The 25,176-nt window shown below is 42.7% G+C and overlaps 1 protein-coding gene across 1 annotated transcript in view; it reads right to left on the bottom strand.

Moving 5' to 3' along the window:
* Nucleotides 1-4,120: 4,120 nt before the first annotated feature.
* The window catches only part of LOC131202387 (low affinity immunoglobulin epsilon Fc receptor-like), a 34,142-nt gene continuing 13,086 nt past the window's right edge, over nucleotides 4,121-25,176 (bottom strand). The window contains exons 7-11 of the mRNA XM_058191319.1: nucleotides 17,486-17,559; nucleotides 15,836-15,927; nucleotides 14,667-14,801; nucleotides 5,694-5,808; nucleotides 4,121-4,276 (exon numbers count right to left, since the gene is read on the bottom strand). Coding sequence (XP_058047302.1) covers nucleotides 4,209-4,276; nucleotides 5,694-5,808; nucleotides 14,667-14,801; nucleotides 15,836-15,927; nucleotides 17,486-17,559 — 484 coding nt within the window. The 3' untranslated portion in view covers nucleotides 4,121-4,208. The remainder of the gene's footprint in view (nucleotides 4,277-5,693; nucleotides 5,809-14,666; nucleotides 14,802-15,835; nucleotides 15,928-17,485; nucleotides 17,560-25,176) is intronic.

The raw sequence follows: 25,176 nt of genomic DNA, 5'->3' as shown, positions 1-25,176 counted from the left end.
AAACACAGAGCACAAACAAAGTACATTATGCCTGGACACTCCATAAATCGCCAAGGGAAGGTATGACTTGCTCTTGACTTCAACAGAGAACAAGCCTGCTCCCTTTCTCTTGACAGCCCTAAAGGTCTTGGAAGGATGCTATCCTGCCTCTGAATGCAGGTCTATATAAATTTGGAATCAGGTCAATCAATCAATCAATCAATCAGAATAGAGCTGGAAGGGACTGGGAGGACTTCTGCTTAATCAGGAGACCCTAAGAGGCTGCCCAGTCTCTTATTAAAAACCTCCAGTGATGGAGCAACCACAGCTTCTGAAGGCAACTTCTGTCCCACTGGTTAATTGTCCTCCACTGTCAGGAAGTTTCTCCTTAATTCCAGGTTGCTTCTCTCCTTGATTAATTTGCTTCTTGTCTTGCCAAGATCTCTTCCAGCTCTATTCTGATTGATTGAGTTCCTCAAGGAAAAAACATCGTCCAGTTGAACTTTTGAAAAAGCGTATTTAAGACTTCTGAAAGGACACTTTGGTCAAAGCTGTTTCCAATCCAAGCTCCAGGAAGGATAAAAAAAAAGCTGGATTGTTGGTGGCTCAACCTGTGGCCCCCTTAGGGAGAAGTAGGTCTTTGACATGTCTGAGACCCCCCTAAGTGGAGATTCCTAGGTGGGCTCAGATATCTAGGAATTCTTGGCTCCTCACCACCTCCCTGCCAATGCCCCTCCACAATGATTAGGAAGGTCTTTGAAGACCACAAACTGACTCACCTCAGCTGCTTATCTCACCTGTTGAAGACCAGCTGTGGTTAAAGGAGAATCATGCTGTCCCAAAGTTCTGTCACAGATGGGGTTTCAGTGCGATGAGAATGAGGGTGCCTCATCCGAACGTCTGCCCACGGAGCAAAAAGGGAGATGTTTGGAAGCTTATTCTCACAACAGAAGCAATCTTCATAGTTTGTGGATTATCCCTGACAAGTGGTGTCCATGGGGAAAAATCTGCCTTGGTTAGTTAGGAGGGCAGGGAGAAGGGACCCTCTGGGGCAAAACTCACATCTGGGGCTTGTTAGCTGGCTCAGGGTTCATTAAGTTGTACCAGGGCTGGGGGATGCAGGGGAAGGAAGAGAGCTAAACTGACTAGCTTCGTTCTACCTTGAAACGTAGCTAGTCAGGAAGAGAAATCAGAATTCAGAGCTCACTGTACTTTGTAGCTGGTGTTCCAGAAATGAATCCAAGGGCATTTTATATAATGCAAAATATTTAAATCCCTCCCTTCCTTCCTCCCCTCCCGAATATATGATTTTTGGACTATTAAATAAGGGTGAACTTTATCAAAACACGACAAGATGTTCAACATGGGGAAAATGAATGGACGCTCAAAAGAAATTATGTTGATGTTCCAAAGCATTAAGGATACTATGATAAAGAACTTTAAGGATATAAACAACTTAATGCAAAGCATAGATGGGAAAATAGGAAATATTTTACAAGGGTCAATGAATAAAGATCAAGACATTCAGGAAAAGGAGGAGACAATGGAAAGAATGGCGGAAAAGACAGAACAGACAAATCAACAAACAATACAAGAAGAGAAGAAGGAGAAGAAAATAAGAATTATAACGATTAATTAAACAAATCAAGGGAAAACATTTTAAGAGATTTAAAATGGAATGGGAAGATACCTTTGAAAGAGAGATAGGGGTTTGGACAGGTACTCTGGAGGCTTGGCAGCAGAAGATAATAGAGATGGGAGGAGTATCCAAACTAAATAGTGAAAATGTACATACAGATAGAGACAAAAATCCAAGAGAGGAATATGGGAGGCATGCCAAAAAACAAACAAGAATTGAAATATTGAAATGGGTGAGATATGATGGTTAGAAAGGAAATTTCTTTTTTTCTTTTATTGTAACAGGGACATGATTAAAAGTTAGAATAAAAGTGGAAACAAGGGTACACATTTCTAAACAACAGAATAAAAGTAATAATTAGTAATAATTAAATGGAAGATTAGAGGTTGAAAGTTGAGTTTAATATGTATGTTTAAATAATATGGTGGTTGATGTTGGGATGAATTATATTGTGTATATAATTCATCCTAATTCATAATTCATACATCATGTGTATTATATTAGGATCAGTAAAGAAGGCCTGACTAGATAGAATAAATGAAATAATTAAGTGGAAAGATTAGAGTGGAAAGATGGTACTATTATTTAGGCTTAAATAATATTGTAATTGGCATTAGAATGGTATATTGAAATATTAAATGACTAAATAATGAAGAATTATATCTTAATAAAAATATTAATATTAATATTAGGAGTATATAAACTTAACCAATGTAACAAATATTATTTGATATAAATATTATTAATTGTATCAAAATAAATGATACCCAGATGCCACACTCTTCATGTATTGATGTTGATGTATGTATAAAAACAAAATAAAAAAAAACAAAAAAAAAGATCTATTGTCTATTCATGTTAGCTTAGTGTTATGTGCAAATTTTATGAAGTTGTTTTTAGCTATGGCTAAGATTTAGGGGTTTCCAAATTCTATTTTTTTAAAAATGTTACTTCTCTATTTGTATCCTGTAGAGCTGGAAGAAAGAAACACACACACACACACACACACACACACACACACACACAGAACAGTGTGGTTCAGAAAGACAAAACCCAAAAGCATATATAGACATATTTGGATAAAGCTCATTCCCACCCAACCCCCTGAAAACCAGAACTCTCCTTGTTGATTTCTTATTTCTTAGGGAAGAAAAAAAGAGAAGAAAACAGGGGAAGAGAATTTCTCCTCGCCCCGGTTTTGCTGGCCAGGCAAAACTAGTGGGATCACTCAACAGAGCTATTTCTGTAGATTTTTCAGAGTTTAAAGAGTTTTTCAGTTCAGGCAGTTGTTTTGTCCACATCCAGGAGTCCCTTTACTACCTGTACTGAGGCGGGCAGATACCAGACCCTCCAGAGAAATGGCCCAATGCTGGCTTGGGTGAAGAAATCCAGGCAAGATCTATCAGTCAGGTTAACCTCAGGGTCCCTTTGTGGTTGCCAATTGTTAGAACAAAATTCTGTTCCATTCCGCAACTGGATAAATGAGCACACAAACCCTGAGGCAGAGTTTATTCGAAAGCAAAACAAGCACACAAAAGCCAGATGAATTGGGCATGTCTAGTTTAATGAAAAGAAGGACTAGGGGGAACAATATCTAAGGGGCTGCCCCAAAGAAGAGGGGGTCAACCTCTTCTCCAAAGCATCTAAAGATAGGACGAGTAGCAACAGATGGAAACTCATCAAGGAGAGAAGCAACCTGGAACTAAGGAGAAACTTCCTGACAGTGAGGATTATTAACCAGCAGAACAGCTTGCCACCAGAAGTTGTGGGTGCTCCATCACTGGAGGTTTTAACAAGAGATTGGACAATCATTTGTCTGAAATGGCATAGGGTCTCCTGCCTGAGAAGGGGGTTGGACTAGAACACCTCCAAGGTCCCTTCCAACTCTGTTATTTTGTTATTCTGTTAGGTGGAAAGAATCCCTCAGCAGTGGGCTCTCTTTTCCCCAGATGTGGAAGCAACACGGGCAGAGGGAGAGCTGAGTGGGTTCCCACTAAGACCTTGGACTGCTAGAGGGCTACAGCCTCATGGCCTCTTTGGTGCCATCCAGTGGACATTCAGATCTTTGCAGCCCTGACAGAGCAGCTAGTGAAGACACAACCTTCAGGGATCCACTCCACCATCCCTTTCCCAGGCCCTTTCCAGCAGGATTCTCCACACAGAGTGGGAATTGCAAACAAATCAATTTCGGGGGCAGGAAAATGGTGCTGAGGCCAAGCAAATTCCCAACGTGCCAATTAAAATGAGACGGACATGCAAGGAAGCATCAAAGCATCAGAAGATGGTCCTTCTTAAGAGACATCCTCCCCCTCCCCCCTTTAATGCCAAGTCTTGTCATGCAGAAGATTTGGGGATCTTGAGCTTTGGATTTCAACAGTCTCCTGGCTCGGCAAAATAAAGGAGGCCGGTCATGCTAGAGAGAATTTATTTGACCTTCTGGCTTATGAGAACAAGCAAAGTCAGATCCAAGCTAGAGAAAGCATCCAAGAAGCGAAGGGGTGCAGAGCTGAGATTTTGATAGGCGGGGGGCTTCCTTGCTTCTCCAGGCTTCACCAGGGCTTCACTCCCTCTGGAGCAGGAGAAACGTCCACTACACTATGCACTGGCAGAAGAACGGACGCAAGGATGCACATTTCTCATTGTTCCATTTCTTGTAACCTGGACAGCAAAAGATAAAGTTCGGTTACTCTTTTGCGGTGACCCCACGAGAGTCCCAGAAAATCTCTTCAGTGGCTCCTCCCTCATTTGCAGGGGGACATGAAGACACCACACTGTTCTGACCTTGGCTTCCCCAAAAAGCACGAAGCAGAATTCTGGTCCCGACAAAGCCCCTTTTATTAAACAAAACAGTTGAATTCCTCTCATTCACCTTCAGCAAAGTCTTTCAAGAGAGAATTTACAGTCACAGGCCTTATCTGGCTTGGGGAGCTGCCAGGCCGATATCTTCAAAACTTGGCAAGGAGTCTTGGTGAGTCACAAGCCAATTAGGCAAACTAATTGTCTCCCACAAACTCTACTCCCCTTTCGCTCCTCTTTTATTCCCTATGGGAGGGGCCATTCATTGTCCACCTGTGGCCTTACTCCCAAGTCGACCCTTGTTCTTTAGCTGTTCCCTTCATCTGGCAACTCTGTGCATGCGCACACTGGGAACAGGCTCCAGCTGTTCATCTGCCTCACTGATGTCTGCCTCTGAAGGCAGCTGATAACTGGCATCTGGCTCTGGCCTCCTCTCTGCCTCTGACGCAGAGCTTCATCAGAGCCTTCCCCAGACTCCAGGACCGGCCCGTATTCCTCCCCAACCTCCTCATTGACCAAATCTGCTGCCAGCTCCACTGGCCACTGGCAGGCCACAACACACAGGTGAGAACCACATCTGCTAAAATGGGCTGAGGGTTCACAGGTTGCTGTAAGCAAGATAACTTACCTAGCCAAGAAATCAGGATACAGCAACCAGGCTTTGCCTGTCAAGCTCTGTTTAGCCACAAGAGGGCAGCAAAGGATCTGAGATTTTGGTCCACCTCTTTATAAGGTCAAAACTGGGTACAGCATTGATTTACCAGTCATAACAACCCTCCCCCCCATGTACTAAGGGCGTCCCTGGATGATGGATGTGGGAACCAGTATACTTGGCTTGCATAGAGGCCTTCAATTATACATCGTAGCTTGCACAGAAGAGCTTGAGAATGCTGTGGTTGCTCTTGTGATATGCTGGCCAAAATGTACCATTTCATAAATAGCCATTGTGGCCCTTATATGAGAATAGCTACAACATGCTGCCTTCTGTTATGTTTCCTCTCCTCTCCTCTCCTCTCCTGTCCTCTCTTCTCCTCTCCTCTCCTCTCCTCTCCTCTCCCCTTCCCTTCCATCCCATCCCATCCTATCCCAGATTAAGATGTATATTTTGTTGTAAGATGATGGTCCTATAATCATTGGTACATAAATGTTGAGCTTTTGAAGGAATGATGGCTTTCGTTTCTGTTTGCCAAAGGCCACCAGTTGCCAACCGGTGAGCATTCCAAGATGCGTGAAATAATCCTCATCCTCAACCCTCCCCCTCCCCCCCAACTTGGCTTACCTGACTCAGCCCAGAGCTCAACGCAGTTCTCGTTTGTCTGCTTGTTGTTGGGATTTCCTGATTTCCAGGATGTGTAGCTGACTTTGGAACCATCACTCCACTTCCACTGTTCTTTCTGTAATGATAGGGAAGCCACATTAGCCAATTGAGGAAGGGGGCTCTGGCTCAGCGGAGCCCAGGGGCAGAGAGGGAAAAGTTGGCAGGTTTCAAGCATCAGAGCAAAGAGACAACTAAGCCTCTTTTTCTTCGTCTGTCTAGTCAATTTCAGTTGATCTAGAACAGCTAAATAGGATTAAACTTCATGAATTCTTGGATAAGTGGATCAAATCTTAGAAAAGTGGTGCCACAGTGGTTAGAATGCAGTATTGCATGCTGAATCTGCCGACTGCCAGCAGTTCGATCCTGACTGGCTCAAGGCTGACTCAACCTTCCATCCTTCTGAGGTGGGTAAAATGAGGACCCCGATTATTGGGGCCAAGAGTCTGGCTTTGTAAACCGCTTAGAGAGGGCTGTAAAACATTATGAAGAGGTATATGTCTAAGTGCTATTGTTATTGCTATAAAGGACCACTTTTCCTATAAATATTACCAATCTCTCTATTTCAAATTGTAGTTACCACAAGTGCTATTTCTATGCTCTTGAATAAACATGAAGCGGGGGGCTTCCAGTGACGTCACCCTCCTGTTGGGTGCTCTAACAGAGCACTCCGTGTTAGAAGATTGTAAAAGTCAGTGAAACAGAAAATAAATCACTGTTCACTGAGCTTAGCATAATCTCTGGGTGAAAGAGGTTATCAGAATTGTGGAAGAGTGGCAGGTCTGACAGGGGGTTTGCTCTCAAGAGCGAATTTTCCTGGATTTATGACCCCACCGAATTCCACTCCTTCCAACTTCAGCACGCCTGTTTTTATCAGGAAAAGGAGAGGAATGTCGCTTCTGCTCTAGAAGGACTTATTAAATTGATTGATATTCCAAGCAGGCGGAATTTCACAAGTGTTCGAACTTTGATGCAGAATCAACACGGCAAGTACCGACTCCTTTTGAAACTTGAAACCTTTCTTTGTCTTTGATTAATTGACTTTTAAAATGGCGTCTAAAAGTGAAAGTAAAATTTTTAGTACGATGAAGCAGCGTTACTTGTGGATTGTTACAAACGGAGTTTTTATACTGAAAGGAGGAAGGAGAGTTATTAAGTTTGAATTCCTGATTCTTTTGAAGACAGAATGGCAGCTAAACCTTTAAAGCCTTCTGGAAGAAGGGATCTGAACCAAGTCTTGAGGAAATATTGAAAGAACAATTAAAACTTTCTGAAGATAGGCAAAAGAGATGATGGAGAATTTTAATGCAAAAATAAGAGAAGATATTCTTATGGCAGTTCAAGGACTGAGTAAAAAAATTGAAGGATTGGAAGTGGAAATGCAACAGATCTCTCAGTCAAATAAGCATTTAGAAGACGAAATGAAAGGTGTTCAGAAAAAAGTGGATCAAAATGAAGATCAGGTTGTGATATTACAATATAAACTTATGGAAGGAGCTCTTAGAATTCGTGGTATGCGAGAAGAGCGTGAGAAGATTTAAGAAAAATTATATCAGAAGCATTGGCTGAATTTATTGAAGCGGACCCCAAGAGGTAGCTTACCAAATTGATAAAATATATAGAGTTAATTCTTGGATTGCAAGACAGAGAAAGCTTCCTCGGGACATTGTGGTTTATTTTGTGAAAAGGACTATGAGAAATCAAATTCTGCAAGTTTCATATCAGACAACTTTAAAAATTGGAGAACAGGAGTTGAAGGTGTTGAAAGAGATTCCTTCAAAGATGTTAAGAGACAGGAAGGAATTTGCTTTTTTTACACAAGAACTTAAAAAACATCAGATTCAATTCAGATGGGAGGTGCCAGTTGGACTGACACTATTCTATCAAGGAAGGAGATATAGAATTGACACTGTTTTAAAGGCAAAGGATTTTCTTTCTACAGTTTTGAAAGTCGAAATAGAAGTGATAGAAAACTTCAAGAGACTCAAGAAGGCGTGGTGACCCAAGAGCCTTTATTGCTGCCAGTATTAGAGGAACCACAAGAGCAAAGGGTGACAAGAGGAGCCCTTAAGCGTAAAGAAGAGCAACAGTCTCAAAGTAAAAGTCAGGATCCCATTATGGAAGCTGTGGGAGGAGCTAGACGGAAGATACCGGAGGAGGAGCTTCCGTTGTCTGCTTCAAAGCTTCAGGAGGCCAGTAATGGCAAATAGAATCTTGTCATGGAATGTTAATGGCTTGAATTCAGCTCAGAAAAGAAGGAAAATATTTCACTACTTGAAACAATTTAAAAATGATGTGATTTGTTTGCAAGAGACACATATAAAATTATCAGACCAAAAATATTTAATTAATTCAAAATTGGGTAACCATTTTGTTGCATCAGCTTTGGAAAAGAAGCATGGAATTGTTGTATATATCAGGAAGGATATACCAGCTAAGCTAATTGAGGCAGATATTCAAGGAAGATTTATTGCTATTGAACTGGTGATAGATGCAAAAAAGACTTTGTTGATAGGTATTTATGCACCTAATCAGCAACAAGAAAAGTTTTACAAAATGTTACATGAGAGGTTGACCCTCTGGGATTATAGTTCGTTTATTTTATTAGGAGACTGGAATGGAGTAATTGATACAAGAAGGATAAGAGAACCTCCTCCAAGAAGATACCTATACATGCAAAATTACCAAAATCCTTTTTGAAATGATGGAAGACTTTGAGTTTAGAGATATATGGAGGTTACGGAATCCAGATGAGAGAGATTTTACTTTTTTCTGATAGGCATCAATCTTTTTCACGCATTGATTTTATTTTAATTTCTAATGACTTGCTTTCTAGGGTGAAGAAAACGAAGATATTTCCGAGGTGTTTAACTGACCATAGCCCAGTATGGATGGAATTATTACAAGGGAAAAAAGGTGGTAGAACATGGAGGTTGAATGAAAATCTGTTTAGATATGAGGATAATGTAACTTATTGTAAGAAACAGTTAAAAGAATTTTTTGATTTTAATATGTACAAAGGGACACCTATAGGAACTGTGTGGGAAGCGAGCAAAGCGTTTATTAGAGGATATTGATTTACTTGGACAACAGGCAAAGGAATAATAAACAAAGGCAGCGAGATATTTGGAAGAAGAAATACAAAGGAAGCAACAGTTATTAATTCAAAACCCACAAGATCATAAACTTAAAGAGGCTATAAAAATATTACAGAGTCAATTTAATATGTTAATGGCAGACCAGGTGGCAACGAATATACAATATGCTAAACATAATACCTTTTGTAATGCAAATAAACCTGGGAGATGGTTGGCATATAATTTAAGGAAGAAACAGAAAGCACGTGTCATACAAAAAATAGAATATAAAGGTAAAGAGATATACCAACAGGATAAAATTAAAAGGCATTCTCAGAATTTTATACTGCACTATATGCAAAAGACAAAATATTGGATAGGGACATTTATGATTATTTGAAAGATTATAAGGTGAATATTCTAACATTAGAACAGAGGAGGAGCTGAACCGGCCGATAGCTACTGGAGAAATAGTGGAGGCAATTAAACAATTAAAATGGGAAAACCCTGGTACAGATGGTCTTACAGCAACTTATTATAAAAACACAGGATGAAATATTAGGCCCACTTAAAGAATTATTTAATCAGATACAATTAGGGTGGGAATACCCCGTCATGGAAAACATCTTTTATTTCACTGATACCGAAGAGGAGCAAGATTGCTCTAAACCTGGTAACTATAGGCCGATTTCACTTTTAAATAATGATTATAAGATTTTTGTAAAAATAATAGCAAATAGATTAATGTTAGTTTTACAACAAAGAATTCATACTGATCAATCTGGTTTTATAAAAGGGAGGCAGATGAGGAATAATGTTAGACAGATTATTAATATATTGGAATATTTGGAAAAGAAGAATACTTCAGCGGCACTTATTTTTGGATGCAGAGAAAGCCTTTGATCGATTGCATTGGGATTTTTTATTTAAATTAATAGAGAAAATGCAATTTGGAGACTGTTTTATTAGAATAATTAAAGCGATTTATGGAGAGCAAACAGCACAGATTATAGTAAATGGTAGTTTGACAGAAGTTATTAAGATTGCGAAAGGAACAAGACAGGGATGTCCCTTATCACCATTATTGTTTGTTTTGACTCTGGAACCATTATTAGATAAAATACGAGAATTAATGAAAATAGAGGGAATTAAGATTAGACAAAATGAGTACAAAGTTAGAGCTTTTGCAGATGATGTAGTGGTTACGTTAATGAATCCTATAAATTCAAGTAGATTTTTGTTGGAAGTAATTGATAAATATGGAAAGGTATCAGGATTTAAAATAAATCAGAATAAAACAAAAGTGATAGTTAAAAATATGTCTATACAACAGAAACAAAAACTAGAGGAAATAACAGGATTTGAGGTAGTAAAAAAGGTTAAATATTTAGGGGTCTATATTAGCTCATCGAACAAGAAACTTTATAAGAATAATTATGACTTGCTATGGCAAAAAGTTCAGAATGATATGAGTGGCTGGAAGAAATTGCAGTTATCCCTATTGGGAAGGATTGCGGCTATTAAAATGAATGTGTTACCTAGATTTTTGTTTCTGTTCCAGATGATACCTATAATTAAAAAGGATAAAAATTTGGAAGATTGGCAGAGTGGGATTAATAAATTTATATGGCAGGGTAAAAGGCGAGGGTTAAAATGAAAATAATACAGGATTCACGGGAAAGAGGTGGTTTAAGAATGCCTAACTTTAAACTATATTATGAAGCAGTAACCCTTTCAGTAATAAGTGACTGGTTTAACTTAACAGAGGAAAGAATTTTGAATATAGAAGGTTATGACTTGTTATATGGATGGCATGCGTACTTATTTTATGGGAAAAAAGTGGATAGGGCTTTTAAGAATCATGTGTTGAGAAGTGCTCTTTATGGTCTGGAATAAATATTCCTATAAATTAGATTACAAGATTCCTATATGGGCGAGCCCTAGACATGCAATAGAGAATATAAATATAGAACAGAAACAGGAAATGATTACATATAAAGAACTTTTGTATGTTGAAGGAGGTAGATTGCAATTAAAATCATTACAGGTATTAAATGAAGAAGGGAGGAATTATACTTGGTTTCAATATGGGCAAATAAGTGCTAGATGGAAAGAAGATCAAAAAATTGGTATAATGCAAAGGGAGGAAAATTTAATAAAGCAAATTAGAAATCAGAATAAACATGAAGCGGTATACAAGTCTAAATGCTATTGTTAAGTGCTATTAGTGACAATCAGCAAATCTAGAGAAAAAACACCCCAGAAGAAAACTATCTGGAGCTGTTTGTGAAATCACCGGCTCAGCTTGGGAGCCATTTCGCCTGATTCCCCAACATTGTGGTAGCCCTGGAAGACAATGACAGATCTCAAAAAGATCAGCAAGGTCAACATTTATGAGCTGTTGGATCGGAGTCCACCAGCAAAATTCCAGGGCTCTGGATCACTCTTGGAAACTGAAACGCATCCGGGAGATTGGGAGGGAGGGGCAGCTTTGGGGGTTTATAGCAGAAAATAACCTTTGTATTCATAAAGTCACCAGGAGCTGAGCTCAGTTCCGGTGAAACTTCCTTTCTTTGTACAGTAGTCCTCGACTTACAACAGTTCATTTAGTGACCGTTCAAAGTTACAAAGGCACTGACAAAAGTGACTTATGGCCATTTTTCACACCTACAACGGTTGCAGCCTCCCCATGGTCACGTGATCAAAATCCCAACACTTGTCAACTGACTCATATTTATGACGGCCGCCGTGTCCTGGGGTCACATGATCCGGTTTTGTCACCTTCTGACAAAACGGTTGTAAATGTCGTACCTTGATGAAGGTATCTTTTCTTTTATGCACACTGAGAGCTTATGCACCAAAGACAAATTCCTTGTGTGTCCAATCACACTTGGCCAATAAAAAATTCTATTCTATTCTATTCTATTCTATTCTATTCTATTCTATTCTATTCTATTCTATTATGTCGTACCTTATGATTCTTGATGAAGGTATCTTTTCTTTTATGTACACTGAGAGCTTATGCACCAAAGACAAATTCCTTGTGTGTCCAATCACACTTGGCCAATAAAGAATTCTATTCTATTCTATTCTATTCTATTCTATTCTATTCTATTCTATTCTATTCTATTCTATTCTATTATGTCGTACCTTATGATTCTTGATGAAGGTATCTTTTCTTTTATGTACACTGAGAGCTTATGCACCAAAGACAAATTCCTTGTGTGTTCAATCACACGTGGTCAATAAAGAATTCTATTCTATTCTATTCTATTCTATTCTATTCTATTCTATTCTATTCTATGTCGTACCTTATGATTCTTGATGAAGGTATCTTTTCTTTTATGTACACTGAGAGCTTATGCACCAAAGACAAATTCCTTGTGTGTCCAATCACACTTGGCCAATAAAAATTCTATTCTATTCTATTCTATTCTATTCCTTATGATTCTTGATGAACGTATCTTTTCTTTTATGTACACTTAGAGCTTATGCACCAAAGACAAATTCCTTGTGTGTCCAATCACACTTGGCCAATAAAAATTCTATTCTATTCTATTCTATTCTATTCTATTCTATTCTATTCTATTCTATTCTATTCTATTATGTCGTACCTTATGATTCTTGATGAAGGTATCTTTTCTTTTATGTACACTGAGAGCTTATGCACCAAAGACAAATTCCTTGTGTGTTCAATCACACGTGGTCAATAAAGAATTCTATTCTATTCTATTCTATTCTATTCTATTCTATTCTATTCTATTCTATGTCGTACCTTATGATTCTTGATGAAGGTATCTTTTCTTTTATGTACACTGAGAGCTTATGCACCAAAGACAAATTCCTTGTGTGTTCAATCACACTTGGCCAATAAAGAATTCTATTCTATTCTATTCTATTCTATTCTATTCTATTCTATTCTATGTCGTACCTTATGATTCTTGATGAAGGTATCTTTTCTTTTATGTACACTGAGGGTTTATGCACCGGAGACAAATTCCTTCTGTGTGTCCAATCACACCTGGCCAATAAAGAATTCTATTCTATTCATTCTATTCTATGTCGACCTTATGATTCTTGATGAAGGTATCTTTCTTTTAGGTACACTGAGAGCTTATGCACCAAAGACAAATTCCTTGTGTGTCCAATCACACTTGGCCAATAAAAATTCTATTCTATTCTATTCTATTCTATTCTATTCTATTCTATTCTATTCTATTCTATTCTATTCTATTATGTCGTACCTTATGATTCTTGATGAAGGTATCTTTTCTTTTATGTACACTGAGAGCTTATGCACCAAAGACAAATTCCTGTGTGTTCAATCACACGTGGTCAATAAAGAATTCTATTCTATTCTATCTATTCTATTCTATTCTATTCTATTCTATTCTATGTACCTTATGATTCTTGATGAAGGTATCTTTTCTTTTATGTACACTGAGAGCTTATGCACCAAAGACAAATTCCTTGTGTTCAATCACACTTGGCCAATAAAAAATCTATTCTATTCTATTCTATTCTATTCTATTCTATTCTATTCTATTCTATGTCGCACTTATGATTCTTGATGAAGGTATCTTTTCTTTTATGTACACTGAGAGCTTATGCACCAAAGACAAATTCCTTGTGTTCAATCACACTTGGCCAATAAAAAATCTATTCTATTCTATTCTATTCTATTCTATTCTATTCTATTCTATTCTATTCTATTCTATTCTATTCTATGTCGTACCTTATGATTCTTGATGAAGGTATCTTTCTTTTATGTACACTGAGAGCTTATGCACCAAAGACAAATTCCTTGTGTGTTCAATCACACGTGGTCAATAAAGAATTCTATTCTATTCTATTCTATTCTATTCTATTCTATTCTATTCTATGTACCTTATGATTCTTGATGAACGTATCTTTTCTTTTATGTACACTGAGAGCTTATGCATCAAAGACAAATTCCTTGTGTGTTCAATCACACTTGGCCAATAAAAATTCTATTCTATTCTATTCTATTCTATTCTATTCTATTCTATTCTATGTCGTACCTTATGATTCTTGATGAAGGTATCTTTTCTTTTATGTACACTGAGAGCTTATGCACCAAAGACAAATTCCTTGTGTGTCCAATCACACTTGGCCAATAAAGAATTCTATTCTATTCTATTCTATTCTATTCTATTCTATTCTATTCTATGTCGTACCTTATGATTCTTGATGAAGGTATCTTTTCTTTTATGTACACTGAGAGCTTATGCACCAAAGACAAATTCCTTGTGTCCAATCACACTTGGCCAATAAAGAATTCTATTCTATTCTATTCTATTCTATTCTATTCTATTCTATTCTATGTCGTACCTTATGATTCTTGATGAAGGTATCTTTTCTTTTATGTACACTGAGAGCTTATGCACCAAAGACAAATTCCTTGTGTGTTCAATCACACTTGGCCAATAAAGAATTCTATTCTATTCTATTCTATTCAAAGTCAAGGGGGAAGCCGGATTCATTTAACAACCATGTTACAAGCTGAACAACTCCAATGATTCACTTAACAACTCTGGGAAGAAAGGTCGTAAAATAGGGTAAACGTAAAACACTTAACCAAGGTCTCTACATAACTTTTGGGCTCAGTCACGGCCATAAATTGAGGACTACCGATATACGAGCAGGCATTTTTCAAGTGCTGCAAACGCAACAGAGCAAAAGGTGGAAGTGTGCCAGTAACCAACGTGAACAATACCTGCCCAAAATAAAAGAAGGAGAACCACCCTCCCAGGCCGGGCTCTGCGGTCCCTAAGTTAAGGGCCCACCAGAGTTTGAACGAGGACTCCCTGAAGGACGTGAGCCACAGAGAAGGACCTACATGCGATGGACGACTCAGTCCAATCCAGATGTTGACCTTGAATTTCTGGGAGATGTGCACAGCCATGTCCTCTAACTCTTCCTTGTCATCTAGGGAGGCCAGATGGCAGCCATGCTTGTACTTCCTGCAGTACTCCTGCAAGAGAGCGACAACAGAGAAAGGCCCTTGGTCAGCAGAAAAGAAACACGTGTTTGTGCTTACGTGCAGGTGGGTTTTTTCTTGTGCACGTGAGGGGAAAAAAGGAAATCTTTCTCCATGGTCCTAGATACCATCTTGACTTTGCTGAACATCGCAAATGCCCTTGCTAGAGTCTGCAGCTCCCCAACAATTCCTGAATTAGATTCATGAGTTAAACTCAATCAATCAATCAATCAATCAATCAATCAATCAAAATATAGCTGGAGGGGATCTTGGAGGTCTTCTAGTCCAGCCCACTGCTCAAACAGGAGACCCTATACCATTTCAGACAAGTGACAATCGAGTCTCTTTTTAAAAACCTCCAGTGATGAAGAACCGAAACTTCTGGTGGCAAGCTGTTCCACTGGTTAATTGTCTTCACTGTAAGGAAGCTTCTCCTTAATTCCCAGTTGCTTCTCTCCTTGATTAGTTTCCATCCATGGTTTCTTGTCTTGCCTTCTGGTGCTTTGGCAAATAAGTTGACCCCCCTCTTCTTTGGGGCAGCCCCTTAGATATTGGAAGACTGCTATCATGTCCCCCCTAGTCCTTCTTTTCTCCAGGCTGGCCAAAGCCAAAGCCAAATCCTGCAACCTGCAACCGTTCTTCAAATGTTTTAGTCTCCAGGCCTAGAATCATCTTGGCTACTCTTCTCTGCGTTTTCCTCCCATCACTTTACAGGCAAGCTGGTCTGTAGATGCCAGTGAGAGATCAGGAAATCTATGGTCTTGAAGATGGTCGCTCAACCCTGAAGCTCCAGAGTGACAACCAACAGTTACTGCCCATGAAAGCTTACACCAGAACACACCCACAGAATATTTGCATTTCAGACTATCCTAAAAATCATGAGCTTCGCTACCTGATCATGCACACAGCCTAGTGGCTCCCCACTTCAGCCCAACCAGAGAACTGCCTGGATTTAAATTTAGGCTCTGCCTAGACTTCTCCTCTGCCTGGACTAGGAGATTCACAGAGACACAACAAGCACTTCTAACCTCTGCCTCTTCCCAGGTCTTTGCTTCTTCGAAGACCTTGTAGCAAAAGCTGCTCCTGGAGAACCATTCATGGGGACAACAGCCTTTGACTCCTGTGTGGGAAGAGAGGAACCCCAATGAGAAGATGGCCAGCAGAAGGAGGAGGAGACAGCTTGGTCTGCAGAGCGTGCTTAACCTGATGAATTGCAAACTTTTTGGATGACTGTAAATTGAAACTGACTTGGGTTCTGGGCACAGAGCCTGCATTTTTGGGTTAGCTTTGGTTAATTTCCTGGAAATTAGCAACAGCACCTAGACTTACGTAACGCTTCACAGTGCTTGACAGCCCTTTCTAAGTGGTTTATAAAGTCAGCCTCTTGCCCCCAACAATCTGGGTCCTCATTTTACTGACCTCAGAAGGATGGAAGGCTGAGTCAACCTTGAGCCGGTCAGGATCAAACTGCTGACAGTGGGCAGTCAGCCTGCAATACTGCACTCTAACCACTGTGCCACCACGGCTCTTTTTGCATGTTTTGTGTTAATTTGTCACATACATTTATTTATTTATTTTATTTTATTTTATTTTATTTTATTTTATTTGTCACAACAGTATATATAAGCATAAGCATGAAATAACTATACGATGTATAAGCATATATATAGGCGTAAGTATGTGATCTATCATTTATTGAAGCATGCCAAGCCAGAAAAAGAACCCGATTAAGCCTGTTTAACCTTTGCACAATTGGAACTCTGGTGCCAACTCTGAAGCTTCCTGAGCCAGTCGGACCGAGCAACAATTAGCCGCACTTTAGCTCCAGCCTATCTAGACCACTGCAACCTGGTTGATGTGGGGCGACCTTTGAAAGTCTCCTGAAATTGCAACTGCTGCAGAAGGCATCAGCCAAGCTACCAGAAGGATCTCCACTCTACTCCTGGATGCCCCCAAACTGCTAAACCCCTAAATGGCTTATCAGCTGACTATTTGTGGGACTGCTACCCCACCCCCGCCCAGCAGATGCCGCTCTTCAGGTGCCCCTCTGGATGCTCAACTCTTAGACCGTGAGAGAAGGGAAGGCCAACTTTTATGTGGCTGCCATAGAGCCTGATCCGCAGGGTAAACATGGAGAGGGCCCTGCATTTTTAATGATAAATGGATGTATCTTTTGCAAGGTTTAAACTTTTAATTAATTGCGTATTTTGATTGTATTATTTTTGTTTTTGCACTGTTGCAAACAGCCCTGAGTCTTGGAGCAGAGAAATAAAGACGGGATCTAAATTGCACAATAAGCCAAACAGGAATAAAAACAACTGGGCCTCTGGTGGCTCAGACTGCTAAGACAGTCTGTCATTAACAGCAGCTGCTTGCAATTATTGCAGGTTCGAGTCCCACCAGGCCCAAGGTTGACTCAGCCTTCCATCCTTTATAAGGTAGGTAAAATGAGGATCCAGATTGTTGGGGGCAATAAAAGTTGACTTTGTATATAATATACAAATGGATGAAGACTATTGCTTAACACATTGCAAGCCGCCCTGAGTCTTTGGAGAAGGGCGGGATATAAATGCAAAATAAAAAAAAAACCTTCAGGGAGAGGATGTTGGGGAACGAAATCAGGAAGGGGTTCATATGCAAGAGACCTTCCAAGCAGGAGAGACCCCACTCGAACTCACCACTCAGGGAGAGGACCACGACCAGCAAGCCAAGGCTCAGAAAGGAGAATCGCCCCATGGTCTTCCTTCCTTCCCTGCAGAGAGAAGCAAAGAGGGGAGAAGGGGAAGGGAGGATGAGATGGGTGGGGAGCCCCCCAGGAAGGGCCCCTCCACATCCAACCTGGGACCAAGCTGCCCCCCCCCTCCCAGTTTCTTTGGCAGTTTTGGGCTCGCCCGACTAGATCCTGTTTCTGCCTCCTTGGCCATGCAACATCCTTGGTGGGTCACAGTGGAACCTGCGTTGCTGTGTAATGGGGCTTCCTTAGAAAGGTCCTCTCTTTCTATATCCCCAATAGATCCCTTCCTCCCTGCCTGAGGGACCCTCCCGCAGATCCCCTGTTGCAACCTGGCTATCACCTGCAGCCCACTGCAAGAGGTCCCTTCAGATGGAGAGAGAAATAGAGAGACAGGCAGGAGGGATCTCCTGCAGGGGCCTCACCTGTCAGGTGTCCACAGGTGGGAGAGCCTCACTCACTTGCCCCTTTGCCTCCACAGGTAGCAAGTCTGCTCAGCGGCAACTCCAGGCTTTTCCTCCAGCGAAGGGAAGGGAGGCATTTATAGGCAAGGAAAGGCAGAGGTGGGGGGTGGAAATTTTTGCCTATCAACCAGGATGTAGCTTTTTTGCAAGAACTTTCAGCGACAGACTAAGCACACCTAAGTTGTATCCCTGGGGGTTTCATCAGATATATTTTATTTATTTATTTAAAATATTTACATAGCTGCTCATCTTGTACTTTCCTCTGGGTGTCTACCAATCAATGATTAAACCAACATCAGCAATAAAGCAACGTAACACACAGGTATCTATTAGGAGCAAAAACCTGGCACCAACCTGTAGCTTTTTTCTGCCTGCTGTCCCTCGTTCAGTCCTCTCGTCCATCTCATCCTGTCCTGGCGCTTGTGGGAAAAACTTAACTGATTTTTGGAAGACCAGGAGAGCAGAGATCTGCAGAAATCCCAGGGGAAAGGAACTTCCACAGGACAGGGGCTGCCACCAAAAAGCCAGACTTTCTAGAGCCCATAATATGTAATGTTTAAGGGAAAGGATTAGAAATTTGCCCTCCTGACTGATAGGATGGGTTGAGGTCTATAGGAAGTGTTAGATTCGGGCAATAACGAGGCAGGAGACCAGGATAGTGACAACAGCTCTTTACTCTATGGTGAACCCAGCAGCCAGTGCTGGGAAAAACCTCTCTTTATATACAGTTTAGCCGGAGGCTTCAACCAATCAGCAACGTGCTATTTTCCCGCCAAAACTTTTAAAGATACATTACACTCCTTCCCTCCCAGAAAACACTTTACCAATATTTGCATAAAATTAGCATCTTATTTTTCTACGTAATCACGCAGGTAGACTGGGCGTCTCCTGACTCTTTCGGACCTGCGCAATTCATTCTCTGGGAGTGAGTCGAGCTGACCGGAGGGACTGTTTGTTCCTCTCAGCTCCTCCTCTAGGCCATCCGGCCCTGGATTAATTTTAGAGTTGTCCCCGCTGTCTTCAGGATGGGCCGGTTGGTGTCGCTGGACCTTCTGGAACTCAGATAAGTCTCGCGTTTGCCCCGGGTTTGAGTCAGTTGTGGATTCATTCGTTGGGTAGTCAGGGCCTGTTTCTGATTTACCGGTTATGCGTTTCCTTATCTGGTCTATGTGGCGCTTCCATACCCGGCCATCCTCTATCTCTACTAGATATGATTTTGGTCCTGTTATCTCTAGGATTTTTCCTGTTACCCAGGTCGGACCCTCGCTGTAGTTGTGTGCCCACACTAGGTCGCCTACTGCCATCCCTCTTGTTTTACCCTGTACCTCTTTGTAACCGTCTGGTGTGTAGTTTGGGTTTAAACGGTCTAGTGGGCACCTGAGCTTCCGACCCATTAATAGCTCTGCCGGGCTTCTGCCAGTTGTGACACAGGGGGTTCTGTGTTGGACGGCCAGGAAGGTATCGATTTTTGTTTGCCAATCGCCTGGCCTGATTCTGGACAATGCTTCTTTTGCGCTTCGAACGGAACGTTCTGCAAGGCCATTCGTCGCAGGGTGGAAAGGCGCCGAGAGGACATGCCGGATGCCCTCTTCTGCCAAATATCCTTCGAACTGGGTTGCCGTGAATTGTGGGCCATTATCAGAGACTAACGTGTCGGGCAGCCCGTGCGTTACGAATAGGTGCCATAGGACTGAAATCACGGCCTCGGCTGTCATGGATCTCATGAGAATGATTTCCAGCCATTTGGAGTAGGCATCGACTACTACCAGAAAGGTTTGGCCGTGAAAGGGGCCGGCAAAATCGATATGGATCCTAGACCAAGGGCCCTGGGGTCTCTCCCACTCCCGAATCGGGGCCGTTGGGGGTAGTGGTCTGGATTCCTGGCAGGCCTGGCATTTCCCTACCCTTTCAGCAATTTCCGTGTCCATTAAGGGCCACCACACATAGCTTCTCGCTAAACCCTTCATTCTGACGATCCCTGGGTGGCCTTCGTGAAGGAGTTCCAATACCTTTTCCCTCAATTTCTCCGGGATCACCACTTGATCCCCCCATAGCAGGCACCCCCCTTGGGCTGAGAGTTCCCCACGTTTTTTTACAAATTCCTTGAACCGTTCGCCCGGCGCAGCGGGCCAACCCCGTTGTACCCAACCAATTACAGTCCTTATTGTGTCCTTGTACGAAGCCCGAGCCACCTCCTTGGATGTGACTGGGCCAGAGTCCAAAGAGTCAATTAGCAGAACTGGTATCCCCGGGGTGGGGTCTTCGATAGTCTCTGGTAACGGGCATCTGCTCAGGGCGTCTGCATGCCCTAATTCCTTTCCCGGCCGGTGTAGTAATTTGTAGGAATATGCCGCTAGGAAGATAGTCCATCGGGTCAGTCTGGGCGAGAGTGCCACGGGCGTTGGGCGGTCGCCTGCCAACAACCTAGCAAGGTCTATGGTCCGTGATGATTTCAAAATCACGACCAAATACATATTCATGGAATTTCTTTACTCCGGAGACTATAGCCAAGGCTTCCTATCAAGCTGGCTATAATTCCTTTCAGTTGATGACATGGTTCGGGAGTAGTATGCAATAGGGGCTTCTGTGCCATTTGGCAACCTGTGGCTGAGCACAGCCCCACCCCATAGGGAGATGCATCGCAGCTTAACACTAATGGCAGCGTGCCATTGTACTGAATAAGGAGGCTGTCGCTAGATAGGAGATTCTTTACCCCTTCGAATGCCCTAGCTTCCGCCTTTCCCCAAGACCACGTAGCTGTCTTTGCTAGTAGTTTGTGCAGCGGTTCGGCAATTGTTGCCTTATTTTTTAAAAATGCCGCGTAGAAATTGACCAACCCTAAGAATGCTTGTAACTCCGTTTTGTTCTTTGGGGCGGGGGCCTTCCTGATGGCCCGTACCTTGCTCTCAGTGGGGTGAATCCCTTCCCTGTCTATCCGGTAGCCCAGGAATTCCACTGATTCAACCCCGATGTGGCATTTGTTCAGTTTAACTTTTAGACCGGCAGACCGGAAAATGCCCAAAACTTTTCGCAGCCTTACCCCTAATTCCTCTAGGTTCTCAGCGGATACCAATACATCGTCGAAGTATGGTACCACCCCTGGTAGTCCTTGCAATAGCCGCTCCATAAGGTTTTGAAATAACCCTGGAGCCACACTAACCCCAAACTGTAACCGGGTGCACTTAAAAGCCCCTCTGTGAGTCACAATTGTCTGTGCTTCGGCTGTGTTGCTATCTACGGGTAGTTGTTGATAGGCTTGGGCCAAGTCCAGCTTGGCGAAAACTTGCCCTTGCCCCAATGAGTGCAGTAAGTGCTGTACCACCGGAACGGGGTAAGCACTCTTTTGCAATGCTTTGTTAAGCGTTGCCTTGTAGTCAGCGCAAATCCGGACCGACCCGTCCGGTTTGACTGGGGTGACTATAGGGGTTTCCCACTTAGCATGGTCAACTGGCACTAGAATTCCCTGGTTTACTAGCTTGTCCAGCTCCCGGTCAATTCTGGGCTTTAGGGCGAACGGGACCCTCCTAGCCTTTAGACGAATAGGGGCAACTTGTGGGTCTAAGTTAAAAGAGATAGGGGTCCCCTTGTACTTGCCCAGGCAGTCTTTGAAAACGTCCCCAAACTCCTTCAGGAGTGCGTCTTTCAGGTCGACTTCATTTCTGAAGATTCCAGTCACTCCCATGCCCAATGCTCGGAACCAGTCCAGACCCAGTAAGCTTGGCAGGGTCCCATTGACGATGGTGATGGGCAGAGTTTTCTTGTATTGTCCATACTCGGCGTGGACGGACGTTACCCTCGAACAGGGATGCGATTCCCTTGGTAGTCTTGTACCTTTAATTTCTGTGGTTGCAGCTTGCGCTGCGATGGCGGGTAAGGCTCTCACGAGATTGTCCCAGGACATGATCGTGATCGATGAGCCGTGTCCACCTCCAATCGGCACGGCACCCCTCAATCTTTGCCTTTGTAAAGATTTTTTCTAGGCGTGTTGATGCGTGACCCACTCTCACGACAGTCTGATTCAACCGCGCCTTTTTAAACTGACCAATCACGGGCCGCGTTCCAGCGCTCTGATTGGCCGGTTTGAATTTTTGGCGGGAAGGTTGGGGTGCTCGACAGGCCTGTGCTATGTGCCCTTCCTTCGCACCGCCGACACCGCATCCTTAAATTTGCATTGTTGTCGTTGGTGTTGCCCTCCGCAACTCGCAGTCACCCGGTCTTCTTTCTCCGGCCTCCCGGTGTGGAAGACTCCTTCCTCTTCCTCACCGTCCGACTCAGCCTGGATCTCCTCGTTGTGGACCGGGGTTGATTTCGCACCAGCCGTTGGTGCGACCTGCTTTTGTAGGGTTTCCACCGCTTGGGTAGACATCTCGTGAGCCCTGGCTTTGTCCAAGGCGTTTGCCAGCGTTAGGTTGCTTTTAGACAGCAGCCGCCTCCGCAAACGGATGTCCCTGACCCCGCGGATGAGTTGCTCCAGCAATGCCTCATCCAAGTCTCGGTACTCGCAATGTTTTGAGGCTTTCCTCAGGGCGGCCATGTATGCGCTGATGGATTCGCCCTCCTGCTGTCTGCGCTCCCCGAATTCGAACCGTTGCACATACTTGGACGGCGTTGGTGCATAATGGGTCTTCAATAAAGTCTGCAGAGTTTGCCACTGTACCGACTGTACCGGCGTTGGCTCCGCCAGGGATTCTGCGGTGTCGAAAACTTCTGGACCACAGTGGCTCAGGAAATACGCTCGTTTCCTGTTGTCTGAAACTCCTTGAAGTTCGTTCGCCTCGAGGAAACACTCGAAACGAGCCATGTATGACCCCCATTTTTCCTTAGCTGGGTCGAATGGCGCTGGCAGTGTGTAGCCGGACATCGCTGCTTTCCGCCCCTTGTTTGCTGGGTTCGCGTCTTCCTGGTGAGTTCAGCTCTTTTCCTGGCGCTCTTAGCCTCGAGATCCCATCCTCGTCGCCAGTGTTAGATTCGGGCAATAACGAGGCAGGAGACCAGGATAGTGACAACAGCTCTTTACTCTATGGTGAACCCAGCAGCCAGTGCTGGGAAAAACCTCTCTTTATATACAGTTTAGCCGGAGGCTTCAACCAATCAGCAACGTGCTATTTTCCCGCCAAAACTTTTAAAGATACATTACAGGAAGAGATAGACGTAAACTTGAACACTGGGCCCAAACAAAATGAAATTCAGTGTAGAGAAAAGTAAAGTCTTATACTTAGGCAAGAATAACCAAAAGTACACATGTAGACTGGGTGAAACCAGGTTTAATAGCAGTGACTGTGAGAGAGATCTTGGAGTCTTAGTGGACAACCAGCTAAATATGAGCCAGCAGTGGGCAGTGGCAGCCAAAAAAGCCAATGCAATCCTAAACTGCATTAACAGAGGGATACAATCAAGATCAAGGGAGATACTAATACCACTTTATAAAGCCCTAGTAAGACCACACCTAGAGTCCTGCATCCAGTTTTGGTCACCACACTATAAAAAGATGTTGAGATTCTAGAAAAAACGCAGAGGAGAGCAACCAGGATGATGAGGGGACTGGAGGCTACAGGAGGTGGCCATGGTTAGTGTAGAGAAGAGACGGACCAGGGGAGGCATGAGAGCAGCCTTCCAGTATTTGAGGGGCTGCCCCAGAGATGAGGAAGGGGGTCAAGCTGTTCTCCAAAGCACCCGAAGGCCAGACAAGGAATAATGGATGGAAGCTGAACAAGGAGCGATTCAGCTTGGAAATAAGGAGGAATTTTCTGACAGTGAGAGCAATCAGATGGAACAGAAGTTGCCTTCGGAAGTTGTGGGAGCTTCATCACTGGAAGCTTTCAAGAAGAGACTGGACTGCCATCTGTCAGAAATGGTGTTGAGTCTCCTGCTTGGGCAGGGAGTTGGACTAGATGACCTACAAGGTCCCTTCCAACTCTATCAATCTGTTAATCTAGATAACCTTGCTCGGTGCCATAGAAGGCTTTAAAGGTAACAACCACACCTTGAGTTGCACCTGAAAGGAAACCAGGAGGCCTTGCAACTCTTTCCAACATGGGGTTACATGGCCCAACCTAGGAGAAGCTATCATTGTGGATGTTGCTGCATTCTGGATCAGTTGTACCTTCTGGATAGTCTTCAAGGGCAGCCCTATGGATAGCATATTGCAGTCATCCAAACAAGAGGCGACCAAGGACTGAATGAGCATGAGCAGAGCCTCCAGGTGCAGGAAGGGGAGCAATTGGTGCACCAGACAAATGTGTGCAACGTTCTCTCTATTCACGGCTAAAAGCTGGCCCAGAAGGATGCTATGGTTGACTGTATTAGAAGCCACTGAGAAGTCTTGGAGGTGGAAAATAGCTGTAGCACCTCCCATCCCAAGCTCTCCAAAGGCCACTGGGAAATTTGACCAATGCCATTTCAGACTGTGTCCAGGCCAGAATCTCAAGGGCTTCGCCAGAAGTGGAAAAGTTGGTTCCAACCCACAGATCAGGGCTGGGTTCTACTTAACTTTACTGCTGGTTTGCAATGGGAGCGTGTGCACTTCTGCGCATGCGCAGATCTATTTTTTTTTATTTATTTAATTTTGTCATAACGATATATGTAGGTATCATACAAAAAGACTATATAATATATAATCACATATATGAGTAAATATAAGGAGGTATAAGCATCTATATAGGAAGAAGAAAAGAAAAAAAGCAATAGGACAGGAACGGTAGGCACGTTTGTGCGCTTATGCACGCCCCTTATGGTCCTCTTAGGAATGGGGTGAGGTCAATAGTAGAAAGTTTTAGGATAAAGTTTTTAGGATTATGGGAAGAGACCACAGAGTCAGGTAAAGTATTCCAAGCACTGATGATTCTGTTACAGAAGATCGTCCATTATGACGTCCGGGCGGGTGGGCGGAGTCTCCTGCCGCTTTTACTACCGGTTTGCAAGAACCGGACAGAACCGGGAGCAACCCACCACTGCCACAGATGCTATGCGGACCTTCACCAAAGGAGAAGACAAGGTTGGTCCTGGCAGAAGTTGATATGGAAAGAAAACTTTTATCACAGACTTCCACTGAGGCACTGTTCCAACAAAATTAACAAGTAAAAACCAACAGAGATGGAAACTGTAGGAAAACAATGCAATCATCAGCCAAAATACACCTTTCACAGGAACAATAAAACCGCATAAACACAAACTG

Source organism: Ahaetulla prasina, chromosome 7 (genome assembly GCF_028640845.1).
Source record: "Ahaetulla prasina isolate Xishuangbanna chromosome 7, ASM2864084v1, whole genome shotgun sequence".
In the NCBI taxonomy this organism is placed as follows: domain Eukaryota; kingdom Metazoa; phylum Chordata; class Lepidosauria; order Squamata; family Colubridae; genus Ahaetulla; species Ahaetulla prasina.
The sequence above is the reverse complement of the archived record's forward strand: the minus strand, read 5'-3'. Positions and strand labels throughout refer to the sequence as shown.